The following is a 27435-nucleotide window of genomic DNA, read 5'->3' on the forward strand; positions in this document are numbered from 1 at the left end:
CAACACAAAAAAGACAAAAGGGAAGAAACATAAAATCCTGAAATACGTTTGATGCTAAAAGCACAATACATTTCCACCTATGAGGAGCTCACTCCCCACGATGCAGCCGCTTGTGCATCTCTGACCAAGGCTGAAATAGAGGTCATTTGACAAACTGGAGACACTTGACATTCAATCAGGAACTCTGGTGAAGCTATATAACGATCCACTTGAGGATCAGAGACCCTGAGATCAGAGAGCGTTTGTACTGCAGATTAATGGCTAGGTCAGTGGGAGGTTGCCAGGCTAAAAGGAAGTGGACAGCTAGGTGGGTCTGCACTTTTTCTCCTCCTCTTACTATAGATAATATAGTGAGGATGTAGCATTTGATCCGCAGACCCCTAACGTGTGGTACACAACACTGTACACTATATTCATGGTTCACTAGGGGGTGTCTCTCCCTTATTCACCTTGTACCTCGCAGCGTTTGTTCCAGTTGTTGATGTGAGATAGCTGCAGGCCCAGCAGGGCAAACATTCACTTCAACTGTTTTTTTTTTTTTGCCAACATCAGTTTGAAATACAGTCACAGCATGTGCTCTGTAAAGCTCTGGGATGAGCGGCGTAATCAGCCATGGATTTCACCGTATCTGCCGTGTGAGATATGTATGAACCTATTTTCGTATGCTTTGAACTGCCCCAGATGGGAAGCCAAAAGCAGCCCACTGCCGGCAAACACTGGTGCTGTGAAGGTGTTTCAGATTTAGAGCAGTCATCTGCCATACCCTGCCTCGCTGCCCCTCTGCAACATATTTTTTTTTTTTACTGCCTATGACACCGAACCGCCTACACCAGCAAAGTGCATGTGTAAATAATGTGAAAATAACAAAATAAGGCTTCAGCATCAGATGCTATTGTGTTATTTGTCTTGCGGTGATGTCAGTTCAAACTACCAGCTACAGCAGTTTGCTTGCCTACTCGACACAACATTGACATTTTGATAGGTTGCATAAGGGTCTTTGTACTCGAATGCCGTTCCTGCACCCGGGCAAGCTCGCAATCACAGCCAATGTGGAAATTGTAGCATTTGATAAATGTATCCAAGCTGTATTCTGCTTTTTAACTATACAACATTGTTGATATTAAAACTGCTTGATTTAAATGTATCATTTGATATCGTCTTTATAAGAAAGCCTGTGTCCTTTTTATCAGTTCTGGGACCACTTTTATTCTCATGATATATGCTTACACTGGTCCACACAACACTGTAGAGGACACGCAATCATATATTTAATTCAGGACTAACAGTCCAGACAAGTGCATTTCACCGCACAATAGACCTTTTTATATGCAAAATATGCATGCATAACTGAATTGAAACAGTTTAGCATTAAACCGTTTGGTGGTTGTATGTTCAGCTTTCTGTTTAGATATTCAATCAGTCGAGAGTCAAGTCCCCCGACAGGATCACGAGTGTTTCAGAGCAACATGTGTTTCAGTTTAATGAGTGACCGTGTCAACTGGTGACTTTCAGCTGGATGCATTCATGGTTGCTTGTAGTAATTTATGTAAATGGTTGGCAGAGATAATAAACACAGATTAGTATTCATTTGATATTGATTGAAGGCTTTCAAGAGGACACCTACACATTCTGGTTGTGTTTTCAACAGCTGCCGTCACTACAATCCAACCAATTTTAACGCAGCCAATATAAAATATCAATATCAAATATCACATAATATATCAGCTATTTTAAATGTCAAGATACTTTACCTGTTTTAGGGTCAACAGAGAAGTAGGGCTGGCCGTGGAGGATGCTGTATACCACTCTAGCGCTGTTTCCATAGGTGGGGTCATCTGCATCTGAGGCTGTCACTTGCGTCACATACGTCCCTGGGGGAAAAGGCGTGGGAAGACATATTGACTTTGACTTAATTTGTGTCCTCACGGGACTGCAATCCAAACTCTTTGAAGTTCATCAGTTTACTGAACGATCTCACCTGACACTAATGCATGATGAATTACAACTGTGGAAGCTACGGCTAATAAGGGATGGTCAAAGTCGCTGATAGACTGCGGTGAGGAGGCGTGTGGAGGAGTGTTGCGATGACATTCGATTTTCCTGTTTTCCCATATGTTTGGAATGGGCATGATTAAAAAAATAAAATAAAGCAAGAGTAGAAAAAATACAACAAAAAACTCTTGTGCGACCATTCATTAAACAGTGCTACCATTAAGAAAACAAAGGGCCAAGGCAAGAATAGTATTAGGATGGCAGTCATCCAAACTGCTGCAGGAAGAGGACAGAATAATTACTTGTTGGAGGTTTGGCTCATCCTCATTAACTAGCTGGCAGTGAACAAGCTCCTTATTTACCATGCATTTAAATTCAACAGACTCTATCCAGAGTTTCCAGTTTAAGGGCAGAGTAACCAAAAAAAATTGCCTTGTCAGCTTAACTATTTTGTAACAACACAAGCCTGTTTTTCTCTTGAGCAGATGGGCAGATTCTTTAAAAAGACGACTTGCAGACAGGATGACACGAACGCCTTCACAGTCAGACAGCTCGGTGCACATGCATCAATCACACAGCCACATCTGGCTATCTTGAAAAAAAACACGCCGTGTATTTTCAGATGCAGGAGTTGTGGGACACTTTTATGAACAGGGAGACACCAGCCATTCATTTAAAAATCTGGTAAGCTCCTAGTTGTCTTTAAAGAACTTGTTGTGTATTAAATGGGATTTGCTGCCCGAGCAGATGGTGACAATGGCATTAAAACATTAGGTGAGAGAGATTAGTGTCTAAACATGCCTGATAAGATGTACCGGACTGCATCCTCTTCCAACACAAATACACAATAGATGAGATAACACAATTAAACTGGTTTCCTGTACAGCAGGGGAGAGGGGATCACCATGTAGAGCTCAGAGCCAAAGTTTAAAAGCCTTTAAGCTTTGCAGACACCTACGCATTTCCAGGTGATGCTTTTTAACTTGGATAGGACTTTAAACAAGCTGATTAAATTCCAGCAATTATGGAAATGCGGGTGTGTGAGTAAAAACTAGGTGGAGGAAATTACGTGAAAGGTCAGAGCTGATAAACGCAGGAGGAGAATGCAGAGTTTTTGCAAAAATATAGATTATCTATCCGACTTAATTAAATATTGTTTATATCACAATATTCAACAAGTTGCTGTAATGCATTCAGATGGAACCAATTAACATGGCACAACACACAATGCATGCAGAATTTATGTTCAAATATGATGAGAAAGAGAGAAGAACGAGTGCAATCAAAAGACAGATTGGGGCGTGCCATGTAAAAATCTGATATTAACTATTTAAAGGCGAGTCCACACCGGACCGAAAATCGGCGTCTTTGAGAGAGTTGGCGTCTTTGACATGAGTCTACTTGGTGTGGTCGCTCGAATCGGCCCACGTCGGCGTTCATTTCAGCCGATTCAAATGTATAATCCGCCATTCGAGTCGGTCATTCTTTTACCATTCTGATTGGTGGAGGCTAGCAGCTTGACTAGCGAATCAGTGAAGCCCGGAAGTGACGATGGTAAACATACCAGATAAACAGCGGAATCGGGTTACATTTTACATTTGACATTTTTCCATTCAGAGAGTAATCACAACTACAGTCTACAACCTCACTCTGCTGACAACAGTGACAGGTGAGGACAGCGTGCTCTGTGTTATGGTCTAGAGAGGACCGGCTACTTCCGGTTTTCGTGTTTTTTGGCCCACAATACAGATTAGCGCCGCCTGTTGTTTTGGAGACATTACATCTCGTGCAAGCGCGGAACGTATGGCGTCGGCTGTAATTCCGTAGGTGTGAACCGCCCATGTCGTTGTTCGAGTCGGCCGTATTAAGTAGCCCAACTTCATTTACCGACGCGAGTCGGGCAGTTCTTCCGGTGTGGACTCACCTTAAAATGTTTGGAGTTTCTTATAGATTATATGTATATATCTATATGTATATGTTTAAATATATATAGTCTAATGGATACTCTGGATTACCACCATGAATGATTTCAGGCCATTGATTGGTCTTCCTTACCAACCATCATTGCATATTTATGTTCAGCATCCATCCCCGATCCCTTTGTGTTTGTTTCTCCCTGCTTTCATAAAAAAGAAGATTCTAGCCAAAGAGGGATGTGAGCGTTAATGGACCCATTGATCACGCCAGTCTTGTTGATATTGATAAAGACTTTATTAGGTTTGATGCTAATCTTTTTGTAAATATAACTTCTCCCAACAAATTAATGTCAGGGGATGGTTTAAACTTGTAAACCATTGTATTCTCAGCTTAGATATTTCTGATAGTGGTGTCACTCTGGATAATTTGCCAACACATTCTGCTTCTTGTGATTTGTATTCCTTCAGCTGGAATGAGTGGCAGTAAGTAGTCTACTTAGCATTGTTTTCTATTAAATCACCATCTCCAGTTTTAGCATACAAAAGAATTTAGCACTTAAATTGATCTGATTTTGGGCCAGATCTTGATCACAGGCTGCGTTGGAAATCACATATTATAATCCAAAAAAAAACAGATGTAGTATAAAGAGGGCGCTATTCCAGACAGGGCGGAAGGGTAGCTGAGTTTCATGCAGAAAACTGCTGTTGGTGACCCATGTGACACTAAAAGTACAGTTGACATTTTGTCACAACAGCCGTTAGTAACATGAACCGTTAGTGTAGATAGTCACATGACCTATTATAGAAAGCTAACTTTCTTTGAGGACAGAAGTTTATTTTTGAAAAGACATTCTGGCTGTAAAGAGCATATATTGACACAGAGTTACTGATGGAAGCAAAAGTGATGCTAAATGGGTATCTGGAGTGTCAAAATGTTAAGCATTTGAGCACTGACCAAGCAAACATGTTGTGTAATATCTTTCAACATACTTGAAATAAAGAATTGTATTTTGCTTTTCGGACGCACAGAACTGTAATCCCAGCTTAACTTTTTTTTTTTTTTAATTACAAACCATTGCAACCCAATTTCACAATGGGCCCTTTCTATGAATGAAACCATTTTTATATAATTGCTCAATCTAGTACATGCATTTAGGTGGCGTTAACAGGCTCTCTTTCCCCCCGTCATCAGTAAAACAATGCTTGCCTTCCTTATTAGATTCAATGTTAAACGTGGGCAATTTATTAAAACATGCGAGTATTCAGGCTCCCTCATGTGGCACAGAGAAGTACTGTAGATAAACATCCTAAATAAAAGATTAAAGAATTTGGCGACCTTAATAAAATCTCCTGTGGGTCCCGACCCAGTCTTTGTGAATTACTAGGTTCATTCACTGGGTTGCTCTGTCTAAGCTAATCACTATACTCTTGTTTCCATGGTCACACTAGATGTTTTGATCGACTTGAAAGCTTCTCTGATTCTACAGTAAACTGTTGACTGAAATTGTTTATGATTTAGAATGTGCACTAGCTTTGTTGTTTTTCCTTTCATACCCATACTCTAGAGACCGCTGATTTTGGAGTTTTGAGGGATTCTTTGCCATTCAGATCAAGAGGAACCATTCTCTCAGTGAATTACCTTGATCTGTTCTCCCTGGGGGGTTGTGGGGGATGTATGAAGACAAAGCTGTGAAATATACTCAGGGGCACACCAAGAATAACTGGATCTCTGAAATGTCAAAATCTTGAGGGAGCAGCTTTGCCCCTCTGGTTGTACCTGTGATGGAGCAAACTTTTGTTCCATAGTTCAAGTGGAGAAAACAAAGCTGTCAGTGCAAATTATTCTAATCAGTTAAGAAAATTACAGGCTTCTCTATCTTAAGTGAAGAAGACAAGCCACTGCACAAAGTCACTGACCTACTGGTGACATCTCAGGTACGCTGGCCGTATAAGGTCCCTCCAGGAATTTTGGCTCATTGTCGTTGATGTCTTGAACCTTGATTACGAATTCGGATTCTGGCTCTAGGGGCCGATTGGTGTCGATGTCCACAGCCTGGGCGCGCAGTGTGTAGTAAGGCTTCTCCTCCCTGTCAAGGCTCCTTAAGGCATGGATGTCCCCTGTTGTTTGGTCAATTGTGAAAATGGAGCCAGCCCCGTCTCCCGAGAGAGTGTACTTCACCCCATTGTCCCCACTATCGAGGTCAGTGTGCAGCTGCAAGACGAAAGAGGAAAAAAGACAGGTTGAGTGCAAACATTGGCACACATAATGATTCAATGAAAGCACTGGGGAAGAGCTGTCAAAGAAGACTATTTTACAAAGACAGTCAAGGAAACTGGCTGCGCATCAAAGAGCAAATGCATGTCCCTGCGAAGATCTGCAAAACACTAAGTCATGAGAAAAAATAAAATGATTGCGCTTCCGGAACGTTTCACAGATTAATGAGGCTAAATCTCTCATAAATAATGTATTCACTCTTTGCAATTACACTGCAGTGATAACTCTTCAACATCATAGGCCCATTTCTATTCAGGCATGACCCTGAAATCTTGTCATGTCTCAATAGGAGTTTTTCATCAGTGGCATCGATCAGACTGTGAAAACGGTAGCGGTAAATACTCCACATTAACACTTTCTAATTCCTTCACCTGACAGTGGAGGTCTGTGACCTGACGAATTTCGGAACAGTTGCAAAATATGACTCTACTCCAGCCAGAGAACATCTTTGTTAATACAGATCCAGGGCCATGGCAGCTCTCTTTGTACAAGACAAACACACTATGGGTTCCCGGCAGAAAGCCTATTGACATAGTTGTGTTTACCTCCCTGGGGAGATAAGTCATACAATTCAAACCCTTTTAAATATTTAAGGGTTTTAATGCTACGTGATCATCACCATACATGAATACTGATTTTCAGTAAAAATCTTCCATATCTTTCACAGAGATACTTGACTACTATGAATGAACTACATGCTTCAAACTTTTTCAAACTGTGACCATTATGCAAAAAATATATGTTTCTCTAGAATCTCTATAATTGAGAGTGTAGCTTTATTGGAACATCATTTTGTAGGAGACAAGGTCTAACAGAGTGGTCAGGGTAACTTTTTAATGGTGTCATCAAACTGTCTGAATGAATATTTGGGGTTTTTGTTTGCTGGCTTGCTATACAATATCAATTAATATTAACACCAGCCACGGTATCCTTATCAACATGTTTTAGTTGCGTAGTATCTGCCATAGAGATATTTCGCTAACCATCCCAGAGTTAAGCTGTCATGTACCAGCTAATGACTGAATCCTCACACTCACTCTCCTTTTTGCAGGAATTCACTATGTCCCTTTTTACCCCACAGGTAAAAAAAAGCTATCATTTCCACATAGCTAATTTCCCAGTGAACCTCCATGGTGATTGCAGCAATGGAGAGGGGAGGAAATTTGAAATGGAGCTCAAAATTCTCTCTAGGTTACGGTTTAAAACAAGGCACAAGCGGCGGGGAGTAAATGGTGTTTCAGTGCAAATTGCCCCACTTCATACAAACGTAGCATGGCATGTGATGTGCTTATCTACGGTGCATTATTCATTGCTACTCAAATGTGTGACTTAAGTCTAGCAAATGTCACTTGTTGAATAAGGTCCAATCACATTTTATGCAATCTAAAATGCAGAGTATGTATTGTCCATATAAATATTGTGAACAATAAATAATCTGATTCCTTTGTCAGTAAAGAAAACATAAAAAAAGTACTGAAGCAGACTAGTATTTAATTATAGATATCTCAATAGCACCAATTAACTGGGATCCAAACTTGAGAACAAGTGTAGACTTCCTCAGGCTATTTATCTTTTCCCTCATCCAAGCCAGTATTCCATACCCTTGCTATAAGGAGATAAAACAAGGAGACGAGGAAACAAATTGGAAACGAAGAAGGAAGCCATCCTCTTCTCGTTCCCAGGGGGGTGAAACGCACAGGTGCACACCTCGTCCTCATCAGCGTTTTGCCGAAGACGAGAGGATGCAGATAAACGTCCCCAGGTACTTTGATACAGTAAATATGGCTATTTCTTTTTTACTTTATTTAAAGTACGGGCACATGAAGTGAAAGTGCGAATGTGCAGGAGGACAGCTCGCGCGAAGAAGCTGTGCAAACCCGACGAGAGAAATAGGTTGATTTAAAAAGAAAAAAAGTTACTACGTGCAAATGCTGGTAAGACGTCGGGATGACGTCAGTGATGCTGAATTTACGGGACTTTCCTACGGAGGTGAACTTAAGTGGACTTCTCCAGACCAGTAATCCTGAAGTCGGCTTGGAAAGTTCGGGATTCTGGACAACTGTTTGGCTTGAGACTTCAACAAGGTAGGACCTGGCTTCATTTGAGTATCCTGTGGTGCTTGGAGGTCGCCTGGCCTTTTTCTGCTGTCGTGATATTGTGCTGATGTGTGTGATGTTGTGATACATTTACTCCAGTGTAGTTTTTAGTGTGTGTGTGTGTGTGTGTGTGTGTGTGTGTGTGTGTACACGCAGAGCTGGGGGATAATTTATTGGCGCTCAGGCGAACTGTTCGTTGATGATACGATCCAAATCATGTTATTTTATCAAAGTATCACTAGTGGACACTAACAAACGAGTTGTTGATGTTGCAAAGATGGAATGCAGTGCAACACGATTTAATGCACCCATCCTCATATTCGGTTCTCTACGTGACCTATAGGTTTATCAGTGGGATATTTATTTGAAAACATATTGCCCAGTCTGATGTGCTTGCCTTAGTTTGCACATATGCACAGCCACGTGTTGTGTAAGGAAGTCATGTTCTCTTTTATTTCCTATTTCATTGTGTTGTATTGTACGCTCTGTGTTATGCTGTTTGGTGTCCAGGACGCCATGTCATTTTGCTTTTGTTGGCTGCTGTGCTCCTCGTTTGTCTGACGTGTGAATTGTTTGCTGATCACAAATCTTGTATTGCAATGTATGATTGTATAATGTGTCTTTTTGTTGTTGTTGCACAAAATACCTATCTTAACATGTTGAAAATCTTGCAAGTCGAGTTATACACACATATTGTGCATACAAAGGGATATTTTCATGCCTTTTCCCACAGATGGAATTACGAATTAGATGGCAGATTACGGCTGACTACAAAAGGTGATGTTGTTCTATTTGTGGGCTGCCATGCCATTGTACAAATGTTACCACCGAGTTGCCAATTTGCATGAATGTATGTCATGGTTTTCTTCACCTGCAGTGTGGGGCTGTTGGTGATGGTGATGTTTTGTGGATTCATCATCATCTATTAATGTTGCTTCTCATTAGTCATGAGCATTTATTTGTCAGGTCATATCATCATCAGACAAATTGGGGAACAACTTTGATCGGTAATGGTTGTGGATTCATCATTGCGAGGGATGGCATGTTGCTAAAACGTGGGTGTGGTTCAATAATTATTGATTTGGCACCAAGCCAGCAAGGTTTCGGTTTCAACTTTATGGCTTTAAATAATTTACTACATAAGTAATCTTTAGTGATTTATTTTTGATTTAGCATTGTGAAATGTAGTTACATTCTGAGTTTTTAATCCAAATCTTGGGTGGCAAGTTGGAAATGAATACTGTGGTGGATTTGCTCACAATGCCCCCCAACATGTCTTCTGTACATTAATGTATTCTGATCTTTTCAATGCTTTTTGGGTTGGGGCCATCGTGCCATTAGCTCGCCTGTGTGTATGTGCAGGCCTGTGGTAGCTGTTTTTTTATGTCTGGCTTTGTAGAGAAATGAAGCAGTCCCCTGTAATATTGGGCAGTGAGCCCCCCCTCTAATTAAACTGTTCCTCTCAGACACATTGGGGAGCATTATTTGAGCAGTAATGATCATAGTTATTTTTCATCGCTGTTTAGTTTTGTGAAATGGAATGTCTGCCACGTCTGTACATGAGGCTGCACAGCAATTATTACTCGCCTAAAGCCCACTCGGATTTCAGCCTTATGTATGTAAATCTTTGCAAAAAAAGTGACTCTTTTTCAGGGTTTCTGTGTGAAACATTTATAAACTTAAACTTTAACCTAGTGTTTAAACATGTACAATGTGTAAACACTAGGGGATGGATTGCTTTTTTGTATGCATAGATAAAACAGACACAATGCAATGATCCATTTTAGTTGTGGCTAATGAAAGGCAACCATTTCTTGTGGGCCTTTTGGCTGTCGGCATGGTTAAAGAGCGTAGTTGCCTTCAGGTGCTCCCCAGGAACCTGTGCTTCAAGGTTAGCCCTCGTCTTTAATAAAACACTGTGCATTCCAGTACCCTATGTTTTTATCAGACAGTAACAGGGGGATCTTGTAGCAACAGTAGCTGTTTGGTGTCTCTGTTCATTTATTATCCATCTTGTATTCTATTGTTCCATAATCCCGTAATCTTTCGCAATCCATTCGCACGATCCACGGCATGGTTTCGTCACGTTTTGTCCTGTCAGGGAGATGACACGACAGTACCAACGAGCTACAGTCTCGCTCGTGAGCATGATGAAAGTTGCTACTTTTTTTGCTTGTGGCGTACCGGAGAGATCAGAGAGGCAGATGGACTGTTGCAACAATGTAGTCATAATAGGGTCCACAATCCTTTGCTTGTTAGAACTAGCCAAGAAAGAACACACTGCTGACAGAAAGCATGCCACTCATACACATATTTCAATAAATACCATTATGAAAATGTGATCCATTTTTGTTGAGGATTTTTCATACAGTGACATACAGATTGCAATTGCAGTATATTACAATCTGTTCGTATTAAGCTGTCACCCAGTCCTGGAGACACTACCTTCTAGAGCTGAATCAACACCTTACTGAAGCATTGTAGGCTTCACAGTTGTATCCGTTGCAGGGCGATTGTTTTGGGTTCCATCATTTTGCTCAGGTATTCTTAATAGTTTCCAAGACAGGTAACCATTGCCATGTAGATAATAATTACTGCTGGTATGGATCTGCCTGTTTCATGCTGTGCATTCCTATTAACTGAAACTGAATTAGTAAACTGTAAACGTTTTGCAGACTTACAGTTTGTACTATTGAATGAATTGTTACTTTGTATTTATGATTAATGAGGGGCTTGTATTTAGTTATCCTTTGACTGACAAAGTTGGAAAAAAACTTGGAGCATATTTTTCATGTTTGCAGTTTGTTCAATACAAGTACTCAGAAGAGGCACCTGCAAATGATTTAGAACTGCACAATTAAAGATGGAAAGCAAATGCAAAGAATAGGCCTTGTTAATTATAGGTAAGTGAAAGTTGACTGGCATTAATTAAAATGATATTCCTCAAACAATAATTATCAAATCTATGAAATAATTAATTAATAGGGAGGCAGACAAGGGCTTCTTTTTTAAGCTATTAAACATCCAGTGGGTACAAAAGACAAGAGGAGGAATCACAGCCACGGCAGTCTCAACAGTGTGTCAAAAGAAAATAAGTGATTTTACTAAAGAGGAGAAACAATCTCCATTCCTTTCATGTAATGGGTTTTCTCATTTAAAAAAAACAAAACAAACATTAATCAAGTTAACTGAGTCAATTACCTTTACTGTATGTCGATCCTAAAAAGAGTTTTGCTTAATATAAAATGTAATATATTTAATATATGGTATGCACCCATATGATGGCGAGAATGTCTTTACACTCCATTTTTAATGATCAGCATAATTAGCAACACAAACTGCTCAGGGTACCAGCTGACAAGGCAGCTAGAAAAAAGAAGCAGGTAGAGTCCGAGGAACTGGAAAACAGATTCCTATCCCCATCCAAACTCGCACCATCTGTTGGAGTAATTATGTTCTCATTCATGGTGTTTTTTTACCTCCCTCTGTGTTCACAATTTTCAAGACCGTCGAACATTTCGCATTTACATTTGAGACTGGTTTTGTGAATCGCATGATTCTGGCATCATTTAGCTGTCTTGCTTCATCTAATCAGGCCATGATTTAAAGCATTTTTTCTGACATGCATTAGACTTCGTAGAATTCAAAGCCGTGAACTGTAATTTCTGCAATGTTCTCTCAAGCTATTATAGGCCATCTTGCCCTGTCTGGACCAGTTGAGGCAATGCAGATTGCCCGCCAGCCCAGTGCATCAGTAGTGTTGTCAAAACAAATATCGGCAGGTCCATTACTCATCTCCTATTAGTGAAAAATACTTCTATCGACTGAAGCTACTCAACAGCTGGGAAGAATGATGGCTTATCTGTACTGGATGTGAACATAGTCACATACTTAGGATCGTGAGTGTGCAGTACTGGGAATTCTTGGTTATGAGAGAGGGTGGTGCTCTCCGTTACTTTCAGGATTTGCAGCACATGGTCCCTCATTTGCGGTGCAGTAAATCCGCATATTGATTAATTTGAGTGATTTCAGAGGAGAATGTAACCAACCTCTGTAGAAAATGCTGTAATTGGATTTCTGCACCGGGTATTTTATGAGGCGCTCCTCTCAGGAATGCTTATGAAGGCAGCACCTCTTTGTTGATAGCCAGCCAACATTGTCATCCTTGAATGGCCCAGCCACCTACCACCACCAGCAAGTACGTTAACATATCAGTAAACATTCTGAAAGTGGTACTGCATACTAGGGTTGGGCCGGTTTGAAAATGTTTAATCCGGCCCAAGCCTAGTATGTAGTACAACTTCTGATACTAAGCCAAAGACCAGACCGAACCGGTTATACCGACCTTTCCCACTAGGCGTCGCACTTGCCATAGCAGGCTCTCCTGAGTCATACTTTTGTTTTTGTACACAGAAGAGTGCGCCTGAATCACAGAAAGTAGAAAATATTCCGCGATTGTAGCGTTTACAAATAACTCTGCTTCGTGGCGTAAGGCCGCAATGGTGTCTCATTTTACAAAGCATCCCGGCTTTGCGGAACGAGAGATGCATGCGGCGCCGCAGGCCGTGTGACATATTCAATGAGTGTCGGAATTCCGATTAGCCCGTGGCTTCAAAACAACTATGAAAGGTGAACTTTTGCTCGTCTAGCAGGACTCTTCAACCGCAAGCGAAGTTGCTGTGCATCATATAGGTGTTGCTGCGTACAACGGCGGCCTTGTATGAGGAACTAGCGGCTTTTTATCTTCTTTGGATATTCACAGCCTGTTAAATGCTCTGGTGGTGTGTCGCCTAGTAATGTGTCTTCAAAACGTCGAAGTAAACAAACACAAGGTACTGCATGCGCATCTCCCCCTCCCACCTTCGACTGAAATGTGATCTCTGTCATGCCGGCCTCGGCTCGCTCCGCAGCGTGGCGGCCTCATTTTGCGCACTGGCGGACTCGGACACTCGCCGATCCGTTTATAAATGAACACATTATTTTAATCACTTGTACACCCAACCGGTGAAACCGGATATCGGCCCAACCCTAATTCACACTTGTTCTCCTCATCTTAACCTGCAGTTAGACAAAATATCTGTGGATTATGTCATATAAAGGAATTTTAGGCAGGGGATTGTATTAAAGGCACACTTTAGGTATTGTGACAACAATAACACAAACCCACATTAACTCTCCATGTTGAGGGAGCAATATTTACCAATGTATGTCATAAATATACCCCTTTATTGATGCCACAATGTGATTTCTTCTATATTTATTATATTGTGTGAATAATTTGATTCTGATCTGATTTAACAGCGGGTTACACTTGAAGCTAAACCAGGGCATATAGTCTTTTATCCATCAGAATTCATACTGCGTGCTGTTAATAAGTGTAATATATCTGGATCCATTGGTCCTTTTGTGCCCTACTGCAGTCTTAAATTTATTTTTATGCTACTCATTATTCGGTCTGTAACTACCCCTCAATCCAACAACCATTCAACCACTGTTCTTCCATCCCAGTAATGTAAGGACAGAGTGTCAGTACTGGTATGTTGTAAGTGGGCCCCGAGTTTGTGCAGTGTCAGGCCAGTGACATGTCATCGTCACACACTGTGACTGCCTGAGAAGGAAAGTTCTCCCGGGTAGCCGGTGCACTGGTGAGCTGCTGATAGAAAGAAAAACACTGTGTCAAATGCTGCAAGCTTATTATAGCTGATCGATATTGGCTTGCGAGCCATTTCTTTGCCGCCGACAGCCTGGAGCTTGCTATCTCGGGTGTGTCACGCACACATACTTTACACACAGGCGGCTATACTGGTACATATGCAAGCACAGAAAACATATGGGAATGTGTGTGTTTGTGTATGAGTGTGGGGGAGAGGGATAGAGCACCAGATGGGATGACATTGACAGATATAGGCGAGGTTGTTTGACAAAAGATAGAAGCTCTTGAGAAATGTCCACCTCTGGGGCTATATTATCGTAATTCAAATTCAGTGCTTCGCACATCTCACCTGCAGTTGGAGATGGGCATTTTGTAAAACCCTGTGGTTGTATACAACTTACTTACGTCAACAATCGGAGAAACCAATGCAATTCAATAAGAAGCCACTACAAAACATTTCCAAAAATGTGTTTTCACGTGAGGTTATCTTTTGCATAGAGCATATCATGGACGTAAGAATGATTTTTGACGCATCACATTAATGTACATGATTGTTATCGATCTTCGGGACTGGGGTTAAGGCTTTATTCCCTTTTCTCATATCACACCTGATTACACAATATAGTAATATTGATACAACATACAGAATGCAATTTTCTACCCAGAGTCCCAACAATATTGCCCATCAATGCCAAGGAACAAATGGAGAACGTTGACCACGGAAGTAAGTGATACTGATTGGGACATTAGTGCAACGTTTGGAAATATGATCCGGGCAATTCAGGATAAAAAGTCTATTACCCATGAGGACAAAATATATGAAATATATTACTTTGGCAGGACAGATGAATGGCATCATTAGCTTTTATTTCAGATGTGCTTTTCAGAATTTCCCGCAACATTCATCATCAACATGCATTACAATTGTAAAAGCCCTCAACCTCTTAATATGTTCTAACGAGCGGCTGAATCACCGGCACACCTCGTGCACAGCCTTCCGAGAGTGCAATCCTTTCCAATTACTTTGCATTTGACAGTGAATTACTTGGGCAACACATTTCTGGATTAATTTAGGGATAAGATCATGCCGTTTTACTGTGTGTTATACACATTTTATATAATCCACACATTTACTGCAGTTTCTTTACTGGCATTTAAAGGTATACCCATATCCCTGAGTATAATTCCTTTTAAATCACTGTGTTAACAATGGAGTCAAGGGTCATCTAATTGTTGATGTAGTATGTACTTGTGTGTTATGTTCCCCATCTTAAGGATAGCAGCTTTGTTGCGTCAGACAATCGGTTACTACATTAGGCATGCTTTATGGATGCCATGGATACATCAACAAGATAATTGTTTGCCACTTTGTTTAGACTGTTTGCCTGAGTAGTCGCCTTGCTTTGCTTTAGGTCAGTGAACAGACCTCTGCATGGAACACTACCAAGCAATCAAGTTATGAAGCCTGTGATTTTGGAGTTGATGCTAATTACCTGCTGGCTTTGCAGCCAATCCCACTATATTATTTTACAACAATGGCTATCAATGCCATAGTGTGTAAACCGGTTCGCTGCTTTTATATAGGCCTCTTTGGGTTTTCATGCATTTTACAGCTAAATTCCAAAGCATTTAAACTGAACCATATTTAACAATGTGTAACACACTTGTAAGGCTGGTGAATACGGTCAGATGATGGAATCTCTCTTTGTTGGACCTGGTGCATAAGTCTTGTTGGAGCGTTTTTTATGTCCTTCTTATAGGTCCTCATTGAAAGATTAAATTGCGGGCTCCACATCAGTAATAAATCTCAGCCAGGTGTGGGTGGGACTGAGAGGGAGAGCCATCAATAAAAAGAAGGATGGTCATTCCTTGTCAGGCGGGAAGCAAAGGAATAAACAAGTTGTAGGAGACACAGGGCTGCCCTTTCTAGCAAAAGTGCTTTATTGACTTGTATTTAAATGAGCGACCTTTAGTTGGCAAGTGTGTGAAACGGGGCATTGGAGCATGCCACTGCATGCCACCTAATGCACTGTATTGCAGTAAAGGGTACTGGGACTTTTTTCCCATTTCTAGGTCTTAAGTGTGACTATCTAAATTGATTGGATTTGTCTTTAACCTTCGGTGCATGGGCTGTTATGGGGATGATTTTCACTTTCTGAACTTAATGGCTGCTGAGTTCGTTTTTATGGAACTGATTCCCTGACTGCTTTTTCTTGCCAAGTGCATAATTTGTCTTGTCGGCCTAAATAGGGTTTTACACATTGTCTTGCTATACTGTTCCCCTAACAAGGGATGAGAATGGATAAGATTTGACATCAATATTTATTTGTCTTATTGATTTGATTCTTCCTTCATTCCTGTGTTGGAAAATGTTGGCTTTGACTAATTGTTTTTACCCCCTTCCCTGACACGTCCTGAAAAAATATTTCCAATAGAAGCAAAATCATTGTAAACAGTCTAAATGTCTCTTTGTTAAAATTAAGCAGCTATCATCTATGTGTTTTCTATTCTGTAAAAACACATAATTAAAATGATTTAAGTGATTAGTTATTGTATTTTTATTTAGAATATAAAAAAAAATATCTTATCTTAGTAGTTTAAAAATTGTTTTGAGCACATCATGATAATATATATTACTTAAAAGAGCTTGAAAACATCATAGCAGCATTATCGGGCATAAAATAAGGCGCTGAATCATGAATTCAGACTTTTTACCCTTATGTATTTATCCTAATCCTATTGTATTGATTATTTTATCAATCTATTGCTATTAAATTACTCATTATTTAGGTGTTTGCAGTTCATGGAAATCTCTGAGCGTGCCCAGATTTTACGCCGTTTGGTCAACGTATCTTCCACAACATGTATAATCTGCATTCTGTAATGGTGGTTATTATAGCCATGATTGATGAAACATTGTTGTAATGTACATGGGGGTAAGCCCCCTTCAACATTTGTGTATGTGAACAAAACCGTATGGATTGCAAGCCAGAGGGATGTGGTGGTGGTGTTGTTGTTTTTTTACCCACCAGGGGTAAGCGGTCATTATATTTGGGTCATTCCATGTGAAAACAGCCAAAATCGGGGTATCATGTACATGACACCTCTCAGATTTTGCTGAAAAGTGGTGAAAATATGCCTTATGTTACCAAACGAGGGAATCTGAAGTTTCAGGTCAATATCTCAAACGGTTTGCCCGTGGCGTCCATTTGAATTTCAAGTGCCACACCCCTTTTTGACACATTGGAATTTCGCATTTCATTTGTTGGCATTTCTGGAGGCCCATAATTTCTGTTCTAATAGTGATAGAAGGCTGAGAATTGCTCTGTTAGTTCATTGTAATGTGTACTTCACAATTCTACAGGCAGAATCAACACTCCTTACTGTTTGGGTGTAAAACATTTTTTGACGTCCAAAATCATTTTTCACTTTTGGGTGCTCCTAGCACCACGATGAATGATCACATTTATTCTAAACAGGAGTATTTGTTATATTTGGGACCTTTGCTCTTGCCAAAATGAATTTGAAGGGTATGGTACCACTGGTGGGGGTTTTATGGGGGTCCAAAAACCCTCCCGGGCAGAGGTGACTCTTTTGGAACCCCATATTTGGACCCCCAAATGACCACGTGGGCACTTGATGATCCTAATGGGATTTATACCAGATAAAGATACATATTTGTTCTTTCTTTTAATGAAATAAAACCTTTGACTATGAAGCTCCTTGATATGAATTTTATTCGTCAAAATGCACCATTTTGGACTTTTTTTTCCCCAGAAGTCTGGAATGTAGATCAGGGAGAATTTAGTGATGATAAAGCATGAAAATAGTGGAAATAACTCAGTATTATGCTCAGTGATGGCAAACAATTAAATATTTAGACTGCTGGCCATTCATTTCCTGAAAATCACAAATTAACCCCTTATCCCCGATGAAAGAGACCCGCCTGTGACAAGCGACTTGCAGCACGAGCAAGTCTGCAGGCCACTGATGCAAACCACATTCTGACACCAATGGAGATGTTTCAATGGGCAAAAGAAAACATTAAGAACATTACATTCTTCTTTGTTAGTGCAGAAAATATTAAAAAACACAAGGAAACGTACAAATTGTAGAGACGTACGCCTCGGCCAAAACGTTCAGTGGAACACGATCGCATCATTGCTTTATACCAATTTCCAAAAATAAGATATGGATGAAAAAAAACATTGTTGAACGTTCAGATGAACATGGTGACGTTTTTGTGAAATTCATCTATGGATAACTATTATCCAAGAAATTGTGGAAGCAGTAACATCATTTTGTCATGGTCCTTTTGGTCACGTTTGTATTGGCGAGCACTGCGTCCATAGATGAATTTTACAAAAACATCACCATGTTTATCTGAACCTTCAACAATGTTTCCAATGAACCAGTCATCATCATAGATACAGGCAGGACCGGCCGCTGGCATAAACACTCTATGCGGTTGTTTAGGGCCACAACCACTAGAGGGGGCCACACTATCAATGTGTTTTGCATTTTGTCCCTCTCTTTATTCCAATACAACAAATCACGGTAACATATCAATTTAAACTGACGTATTATTAGCAAACTATACAGGGAAAATACACAGGAGTGAAAAAATAAACCAATAAAGTCAGTTTGTGACTTGCTGCTTCGTGCGTAACCATGGTGACACGGCACCGCAGCCGGGGCATTATGGGTAATGTAACGTTCCGATCTTTATTAAGCCCTTGGCTTTGTATACTTGCTGGTCTGACTGGGAAAACAGCATTATGGCTCCTAAAAGAAAATTTAAGAGTGGTGCTGAAGGACGGAAGAAAAAAAAGATGGAGATGGAGAGAAGAGCACAAGATAAAGGTATGTTATAATGTGACTGTTTAATCTCAGTGAATTAACTGGAGCAATCTGCCGTTTTGCTTGCTAGCACGCTGCATTGCAGCTATTGTAAAAAAAAAATAGCATTGTGAGAGCACTTTAGTGTTGTGTCCGATATGTCGGCAACACTTATAAGCAGGGGGTTATTAAACGTAATAATACATAAGCAAGCTAGCCTGTAAGCTAGCCGGGCAGTCAATCTCAACACTGCAGCTGGGGGCGGGGATGACGAGGGCTCTCTGCTGGCTGCGTGTCAAGAGATGTGAAAAGTAGACGGTGAAAACACAGCTTTTAATCAAGAATGGACTATGAACAGACTCTTGCAGGCAGTTCAATGTGTCAAATAAGCAAAACTCTTTTGTGATATTATATAGTCAATCCATTTTATTTTAGGATGGTGGTGAAAGGATAAAGCTATAGGTTTTACAGTAGTCTATAGCTGCTCTTTTGTACAAAAGTTACAACTTTTCACTATTTCACTATTTATTTTGAATACTTTGCACTGTTATACTATAGTTTTATTTTCTATTTATTTGTCAGAATATTTTAGCTTTAATTGGTTTCATTTGTCATTGGCTTTACTTATTGACCTTGTTGTAGGCAAGTTCATTGCTTTTATAGTATAAAGTTGTTGACTTTATTATTTATTATTTAGAAAATGTTGCACTTTTACTGTTCATTGCTATTTGTCAAAATCTGTTACTTTTTTGGTGTTCATTTGCCATTGTTTTTACTTATAGGCCTTGTTAAATCCAAGTGCGTTGCTTTTACAGTTTAAATATAGACAGTTGACATATATTTTTTATTATTTTGAACACTTTTCAATTGGTAATTGTCTTAGCCTCTCAGAATTTGATATTGTTTTGAGGATACATTGTATTAAAATAAAGTAAGATATTTGTTGTTAATCATGTGCATGTCTGTTTTGATTCAATTACGAGCAGTGCGTGTGATTTGGTGGTTGCCCTGTGCTCGTTTTGGGGCCACAAACAAAATCTTGCTTAGGGCCTCCAAAGTCCTAGGGCCGGCCCTGGATACAGGCAATGTATTTTCCTGCCTGGAAAATTTAGTTTTGTGGCTGATCTGACTGCGAGGTGTTCTGTATCCAAGTGTTCTGAATCTGATTGTTGTCCTGCATCGACATCTGTGAATATTGTATCCTGTGATATTCTTTTCATCCTTATCTTATCTTTGGAAATTGGTATAAAGCAATGATGCGATCGTGTTCCACTGATGGTTTTGGCCGAGGCGTAACGTCTCTACAATTTGTACGTTTCCTCATGTTTTTTAATATTTTCTGCACTAACAAAGAAGAATGTAATTATCTTAATGTTTTCTTTTGCCCATTGAAACAACTCCATTGGTGTCAGAATATGGTTTGCATCAGTGGCCTGCAGACTTGCTCGTGCTGCAAGTCGCTTGTCACAGGCGGGTCTCTTTCATCGGGGATAAGGGGTTAATTTGTGATTTTCAGGAAATGAATGGCCAGCACTCTAAATATTTAATTGTTTGCCATCACTGAGCATAATACTAAGTTATTTCCACTATTTTCATGCTTTATCATCAATAAATTCTCACTGATCTACATTCCAGACTTCTGGAAAAAAAAGTCCAAAATGGTGCATGTTGACGAATGAAATTCATATCAAGGAGCTTCATAGTCAAAGGTTTTATTTCATTAAAAGAAAGAACAAATATGTATCTTTATGTGGTATGAATCCCATTAGGATCATCAAGTGCCCACGTGGTCATTTGGGGGTCCAAATATGGGGTTCCAAAAGAGTCACCTCTGCCCGGGTACCACCAGTGGTACCATACCCTTCAAATTCATTTTGGCAAGAGCAAAGGTCCCTAATATAACAAACAATCCTGTTTAGAATAAATATGATCATTCATCGTGGTGCTAGGAGCACCCAAAAAGTGAAAAATAATTTTGGCCGTCAAAAAAAAATTGGACTTTGGTGACCCACCTCTCACCCAAACAGTAAGGAATGTTGATGTCTGCCTGTAGAATTGTGAAGTACACATTACAATGAACTAACAGAGCAATTCTCAGCCTTCTATCACTATTACAACAGAAGTTATGGGCCTCCAAAAATGCCAACAAATGAAATGCGAAATTCCAATGTGTCAAAAAGGGGTGTGGCACTTGAAATTCAAATGGACGCCATGGGCAAACCATTTGAGATATTGACCTGAAACTTCAGATTCCTTTGTTTGGTAACATAAGGCATATTTTCACCGCTTTTCAGCAAAATCTGAGAGGTGTCATGTACATGGGTGGCTGAGTTGGCACGGAATGACCCATTTGTCATCCAAATTGACGAGGATAGTTCCTAGAAGTGGATTGTCAATTGCCGCATTACTTAAATTCTATGGAAAAATATGTGGAGCAGCAATTTGTGATCGTTATGTTCAAATGGATGGTCCCATGATGCTAGAAGGAAATGCTGAAAAATAGCTGCTTAACTCAGCAGAGAGTTTAATAGAGAGTGAGATGAAGCAGCTTGGGTTGATATATAGCCACACCACTAATGGCAGATTTTTCTTGCAGATAATTACTGCTCAGAATTGGAAAGGCCTCTGCATTATCTAATTGTGAGTGTACATGGTTGTTACATTTACCCCCTCCAGTCTTCTGCCCTCCAGTCTTCTGGGCTTTAATTGCTAATCTGCAATAATGTGGTTGTTGTCAACAGAGATTGTCAGAAGGTTCACAGCATGGGGCCTTGAATTAAATGTGAAATGTTGGTGCTCAAAGTGATTTTCTAAAAATAAATCTGTTCTGTTGATATCCTTTGTATATCAAGTGACAATAATTATTCACATATTTTTTCACATATTAATTGTAGTGGAAGATATTCAGAAATGTATAATGGTGTGTTTTTTGTGTTGATTGCATTGGAAGTTGAGATGGACACTATTAGAGGTCGACTGACTGGATTTTAAAAGGCCAATATAATAACGGTAGTTTGGGACAGAAAGAAAACTGAAGGCTGATTAACTGTGATTAGATTATTCATTCAGATTTATTTTTCGTGGGGTAACGTATATGCCAGACTTTACAAACTGGATAGCTATAAAACTGAACAGACCCCCAATGTGTCTCGAAGTAAAAGTGGGGTCTATATATAGTTTCATGGGGTATATATTCACACCTCCGTTGTACTCTTAAGTACTTATTTGTATTTTCCACAGAGGAATCTTAGTGGCTTAGAGACGATGAACATATTGGGATTCTATATAAAAAATGAATTGACCAACTTTCAAGCGACTGCATTTCAATTGCCCTTGAGCAAGGCCCCAGAGCAGTTACTTCCTTCCTTCCATTCTTGTAACAGGGACTTATAGTAGTGCTAAATGCCACACTGAATTTTTTCATGACCTTATTTGCACCTCAGGGGGCAAAGAGGATAATTAAGTAAGCAGTGTAAGTTGCAGCTCCAGATGAAGCATAACTGTAGGTTTCATCATGCTTGGGGTCTGCCACCTCATCTTAACTCACCAAGAGGAAAGAATATACAAATTCTGGCATAAATATTACAATTCAGTAGTGTGTGTGTGTGTGTGTGTGTGTGTGTGTGTGTGTGTGTGTGTATGTCAAATCAATATGAATATATTACTGCTACTTTTTTTTGTTACAGTTTTTGTTCTCAAATTAGGTCGCATTCATTAAATGTTATAACAGCCCGAGTCTAAATTTTTTATTTTGTATTAATACCTTACCACTAAAACAAGTGGAAATGCAGTGACGGCATTTTTATACTGGCGTTGTGGAAGAAATAAAATGTTGCTTTGCTTTGTTTAAATTAAACTAAAATAGACCACTGTATGGAAAGATAGATCTTTTTTTAGTATGCCCTTCCCTGCACACAACACACGACTAATATTCACCTATGCCTCATATGATTGCAAAATGAAAAGGTGTGCACATGGAAGAAGTAAATATGTTAATGCTTAAAAGAAAAAAAGAAAAGATTATTATTTTTGTGGTGCAGTGATGGGTCTTATTAATATGCCTGAATACTTCATGCTGTAGGTCCAGTGCAGTCAGAGACACAGAGGAGTATGTTGGGGGAATTTTAATTAAAAAGAAAACAATAAGGCATTCACTAGGACAACCAAATGTTATCATATTGTTTCCAAAAATCTGCTGTCACTACAAGCAACTGCTGGTGCATTCAGGTAAAAGTCACCAGTTAATAGGCAAACTTGTTGATCCGTAACACTGGTACTCCTGATGCTCCTCTCATCAGTGTTTGTCCCCCTCCTCCCTTTCTCCTCCAGTGGTTGTCTCCTCCATTTGTATGCCGTCAGAACTGACACAATTACTGTCTTGTTAGTAATGGGAATTATGTTTTAATGGTCAGCACTAATTAAGAGTGATCTTGGCAGTAATGCTTCCCATACAACAATGTTGAAATGCATTTTCTTATTGCTGACATGGTCAGGTTTTGTTTTGTTTTTTTAAAAGAGAAGAAAAAAGGTGCATCATATGAACAAGGCTTCCATACTGTTGGAAGATATACACCTTTCAGAATGTCATCTCTTATTAGTTGAATTGCACTGTAAGGCAAAATGGAAACCACCTAAAAGCTAATCAAAACACTTTTGAGACGTCTTATTTAATGAGCACCTTACAAGGCTTTGAAGCCACAAACAAGGACCAACTTACCTGGTTTGTCCTTTTTACAATAGTATTTTCCAACCACAAAACCCATCACATGTAATAAACTTGTGATCTCAAATACCTTACAAATATGTTTCATAAAGGTATAGGGCAAGTAGAGCTGTTTCTAAGTCTGGATTGTCTATCTCTTTCCTTTTATTGTAGGTTTTATATATCACATTTTGAGACTTGGTTCGTATAAAGCCTGTCACACCGTTATCTTGTGTTGCTTTGTGAACAATGAGGAAGCCAAAAAAAGTGCATTCGACAGACAAAATGCATTTTGACTGGAGGGGGCTTACTGACTAGATCTTCACTGATTTCCATTTTTTAAAGTCTGACCTGCCGATTCCAACTTGCTGATTTTCTGATTATTTTGTTCTATCTATGATTTTCTTTCTGAGCATTTCATTTTTATAGTTTTAGCAGTGAATAATGCCCTACTGGACATCAACAGTGTTGCTAAAGGTGGGGCTTAGGGAAGGGCCTATTGACGGCATAGCTCTTTTTTTTCATCACTGTCCTGGGACGTCCATTAATGTCAGCAGTTACCTCTGTTATAAGCAGGACTGTGATAGGGAGAGAAATATGGTGTCTGTAGACAAGCTGGATAATGTGACTACTCCGAGCAGCATGCGTGTAAATGAATAAATGTCTTATTAGTTGTTCCAATTCGATTAGTTATGTCTTACACTGAAGAGCTTTCACAGCAACAAAAAAACAAAAACAAAACAAGTTTGATTCTGTTGACCCTCTTTAACAGTTCACTGTCTAATGGTAATGCAATTAGCAGTAATTTCCATGTACAATTATACATAATTTATATTGCACCAAAAGTTCCATACATATTAGAAAAGTTCAACTATGAGGCGAAACAGCAACCATTCAGTATGCCTCGTGCAAATTAACTGATTAATGAGAACCAAAGAGTAAAATAGTCGCATAACTAATAATAATTTATCGAACATGCAAACCAACCATAAGGATAGGAAAGAGCTTCCATTATATTTATAATGATCAAAGAAAGAGAAGAAAAGAGGGGAAAAGTAATTCGCAGATCTGTCACTGAAAGAAATAAAAGATGACAAAGGAAAAATTCTTGGTAATCAATTTCAAAATTTCTAGATTTGGTTGGTCGGTATTGGTTGCACTTGAGCCATCATAGCCATAATACTCTGCAGGTCACTGAATGGGAATAGTGTTTACACTCTAGACTGAATGAATACATTAACACAATTAGGCATTGATGTATTATAGGACAAATATTCACTACATGAGGACTCATGGCCCATTAGAGTTCACTCATGTGCTTTGAAAAGGGTTGCCCTTGCGGTCCTTGGTGACAGTACTTGATAACTCCTCACAAGACATATCACTAACCCTGCCCCCACCAGTTTTCAGGCATTATCCATTTGACGTGTATCCTGTTACAGCTACAATCATTTTGAAGCTAAAGCCTTTCCCTTAAGACTGTCCTGACAAAGGTCTGAGGATCTCATCTACAAATGCTTTTCATATGGCAAAGAATCAGTCAATTATTTTGAAGCAGTGCAGCGGCCCAGGATTAAGTGATTTAGGAGAGCAGCAGACAGCAGCCCTCCTCCCCCCTGCTTTTAGCCTCAGAGACTTCCACAAACAGCATGGCTTGTCAGGGCTGATTGCAGCGGCGCTGGGGCAGATAAGTCAGTCTTACTATTATCCTATGTAAGCCAGGAGTGCCAAATTACAACTTTAGCCTTAAACCCCCACAGAGTTTACTTATGAATGTCTTAAGCCACAGCAGAGAATAATAAAGAAAGATCACAAAAAAACAGAGATGTCCAAGGTTTGAGGGGGGGAGAGAATAAGTGTGTCTGATGGGATGTATATCTCAGTTCAGGCTATTGGCTTTCACTGCTGTCTTTTTATTGCTGTCAGCATCTCCTCTGGCTCATAACTATGATATCCTGACAGCTTTACAAGGACCGTAATTTAAATTTATTTCTACCACGCCATCGATTCACTCAGCACTTCAATGTCACGTTTGTCCATCATAGAAGTGTACGCACAGCTCCATTAGCATGTATAGATTTCCTTACAATGCTGGATATCATTTGTATCTTAAAACACTACAACAAATACCGTTGGATTTAAATTGTGAGGCTTAGTTCCAGGGGAAAAATGAAAACCGGTAATTTGTGACTGTTGTATTGTCTTTACGCAAAACAATGTCACATCATTTATAAACATCTATTGATTATAAATAAGCATATTGTGATATTTCATGTAGTTCATATTCTCCATCTGAAACCAGTCCTCAAACTCTATATATTAACATGCTTTTCTGTTCCCTTTCTTCTATTTTATCTCCCTCACATTCTGTTGCTCCCTCCATTTACCACCACTTCAATTTCTCCCAAGCTCCTTTCTGTGTGATTTATGATTTCTTCCATGCCATAAAAACCTGGAAAAATAAGGCTTTTTACCTTGCCCACGTACTGCGGGTCTGACCCCATGTACTCCTCCAGTACAAAGAACTGGTTCCACACCCAGCCCCTTTTGACCCGTTGAAATCCAGCCGCCCCATTCCTCATCGGGCCCACCAAGCTCCTGGCGTGCTCCCGACCCGTCCTGCTCCGTCCCAGTGCTGGCGAAGGTGCACGTAAAGAAGAGGCTGAGCCTTCGTCGACAAGAATCCAAAGGAACAGCAGCAGGCAGTTCCTTGTTAGCATTGGCGATCTGTGAAGTTCAGGTCCCCAAGTAAAAGTCCAATGATGAGTTGCTGAGCCACACTGAAACAACTTGTGGAGGTGGTTATGGGAAATGGTTGAGCCGTTGCATGAAAAGCAGTTTTGTTGGGTCTGTCACGATCCCACTCAGAGATTTATGGAGCTCATCACCTGAAAGGAAGAAAACATATAGTTAAAAATGTAGCTTTTTGCTAAATCCCCATTACCTGAAATACTTTCTGTATATTAATGATACAATGTTATTATTTAATTTAGACACAGTCCTGGACTGTGAGTACATGTGATCATCATTTAAGTAGTTGTGGGGTTATCACTTGGTTGTCCATAAATCCCAATGGCATAGTGGATGTTTCTGGCTCATAGTCCTAGTTCCCACCTCCCACCTGCTATCGTTTTTAACTGCTCAATAGTGAATGAGGGTACAGTGTAAACCGCTGATAGTGATTACATATAAAGTGATCAACTGCTTAAATCAGAAATCTTAGGACAGATTCATAAAATTTACGACTGAATCATCCCATGCAAATGCTGTTTAAATTAGTATAGACCCCTGACAAAGGGGCACCGTTCATCTGCATGCAGATTAAAAAAAAAAATCGCCTCAAGCCTCAACTCAAGCGGGCCCTTGGTGAGGGGAGAGGCACAATAATGTGATTGTCCATTTCTTTTTTTTAAATGTATAATTAAAAAAAAAATAAAAAATTAAATAACCTAAAGAAAATAACATAATTTGACCCAGACAGAATAGATCATGATAAATATAGTAAGTGATATTCTCTGGAATTTATGCTCTAATTAGGTAGATTACTTGTCTCTGTAGTGCAAACTGAGACGTTATTTGTGCTGTAAATGACACTGCACACTGTGCCACTGACCTGCAAGTGTGACTGCAATTCCTTCATTGAAAATCAAGGTCGAAAGTCATGTATTATTTAATGACACTTTAATTAGAGTGTACTGAGGAGCTTTCATGTTGTGCTTCAAAAACCTTGCCTTAATATTTTTAAGTGAATCATTCAAATTGTGAAAAATGGAGATGAAGCCTTTTTAAAAAAGCACGACGCAGTTACATCAGTTCCAGGCAACCATCTGAAGATGTAGCATGATGCATTGACAGTTCATATATCAATTTGACGTGTGTACTGTGTGAGATGTCAGTGCAAAGCAGCAGGCTCACAATGATTTCTTTAAGATGCTTTGCTTTCTCTCAGACGTCACTGCGGT

General features: G+C 39.7%; 1 protein-coding gene across 1 annotated transcript in view; it reads right to left on the reverse strand.

The window, feature by feature from the left end:
• The window catches only part of LOC311028666 (cadherin-12-like), a 102499-nt gene that overhangs the window by 36388 nt on the left and 38676 nt on the right, over window positions 1-27435 (reverse strand). The window contains exons 2-4 of the mRNA XM_084033364.1: window positions 25948-26361; window positions 5826-6120; window positions 1752-1871 (exon numbers count right to left, since the gene is read on the reverse strand). Of these exons, the coding sequence (XP_083889490.1) occupies window positions 1752-1871; window positions 5826-6120; window positions 25948-26193 (661 nt within the window). The 5' untranslated portion in view covers window positions 26194-26361. The remainder of the gene's footprint in view (window positions 1-1751; window positions 1872-5825; window positions 6121-25947; window positions 26362-27435) is intronic.

The sequence above is a fragment of the Eutrigla gurnardus genome (assembly GCF_963514095.1).
Source record: "Eutrigla gurnardus genome assembly, chromosome: 18".
Taxonomy (NCBI): domain Eukaryota; kingdom Metazoa; phylum Chordata; class Actinopteri; order Perciformes; family Triglidae; genus Eutrigla; species Eutrigla gurnardus.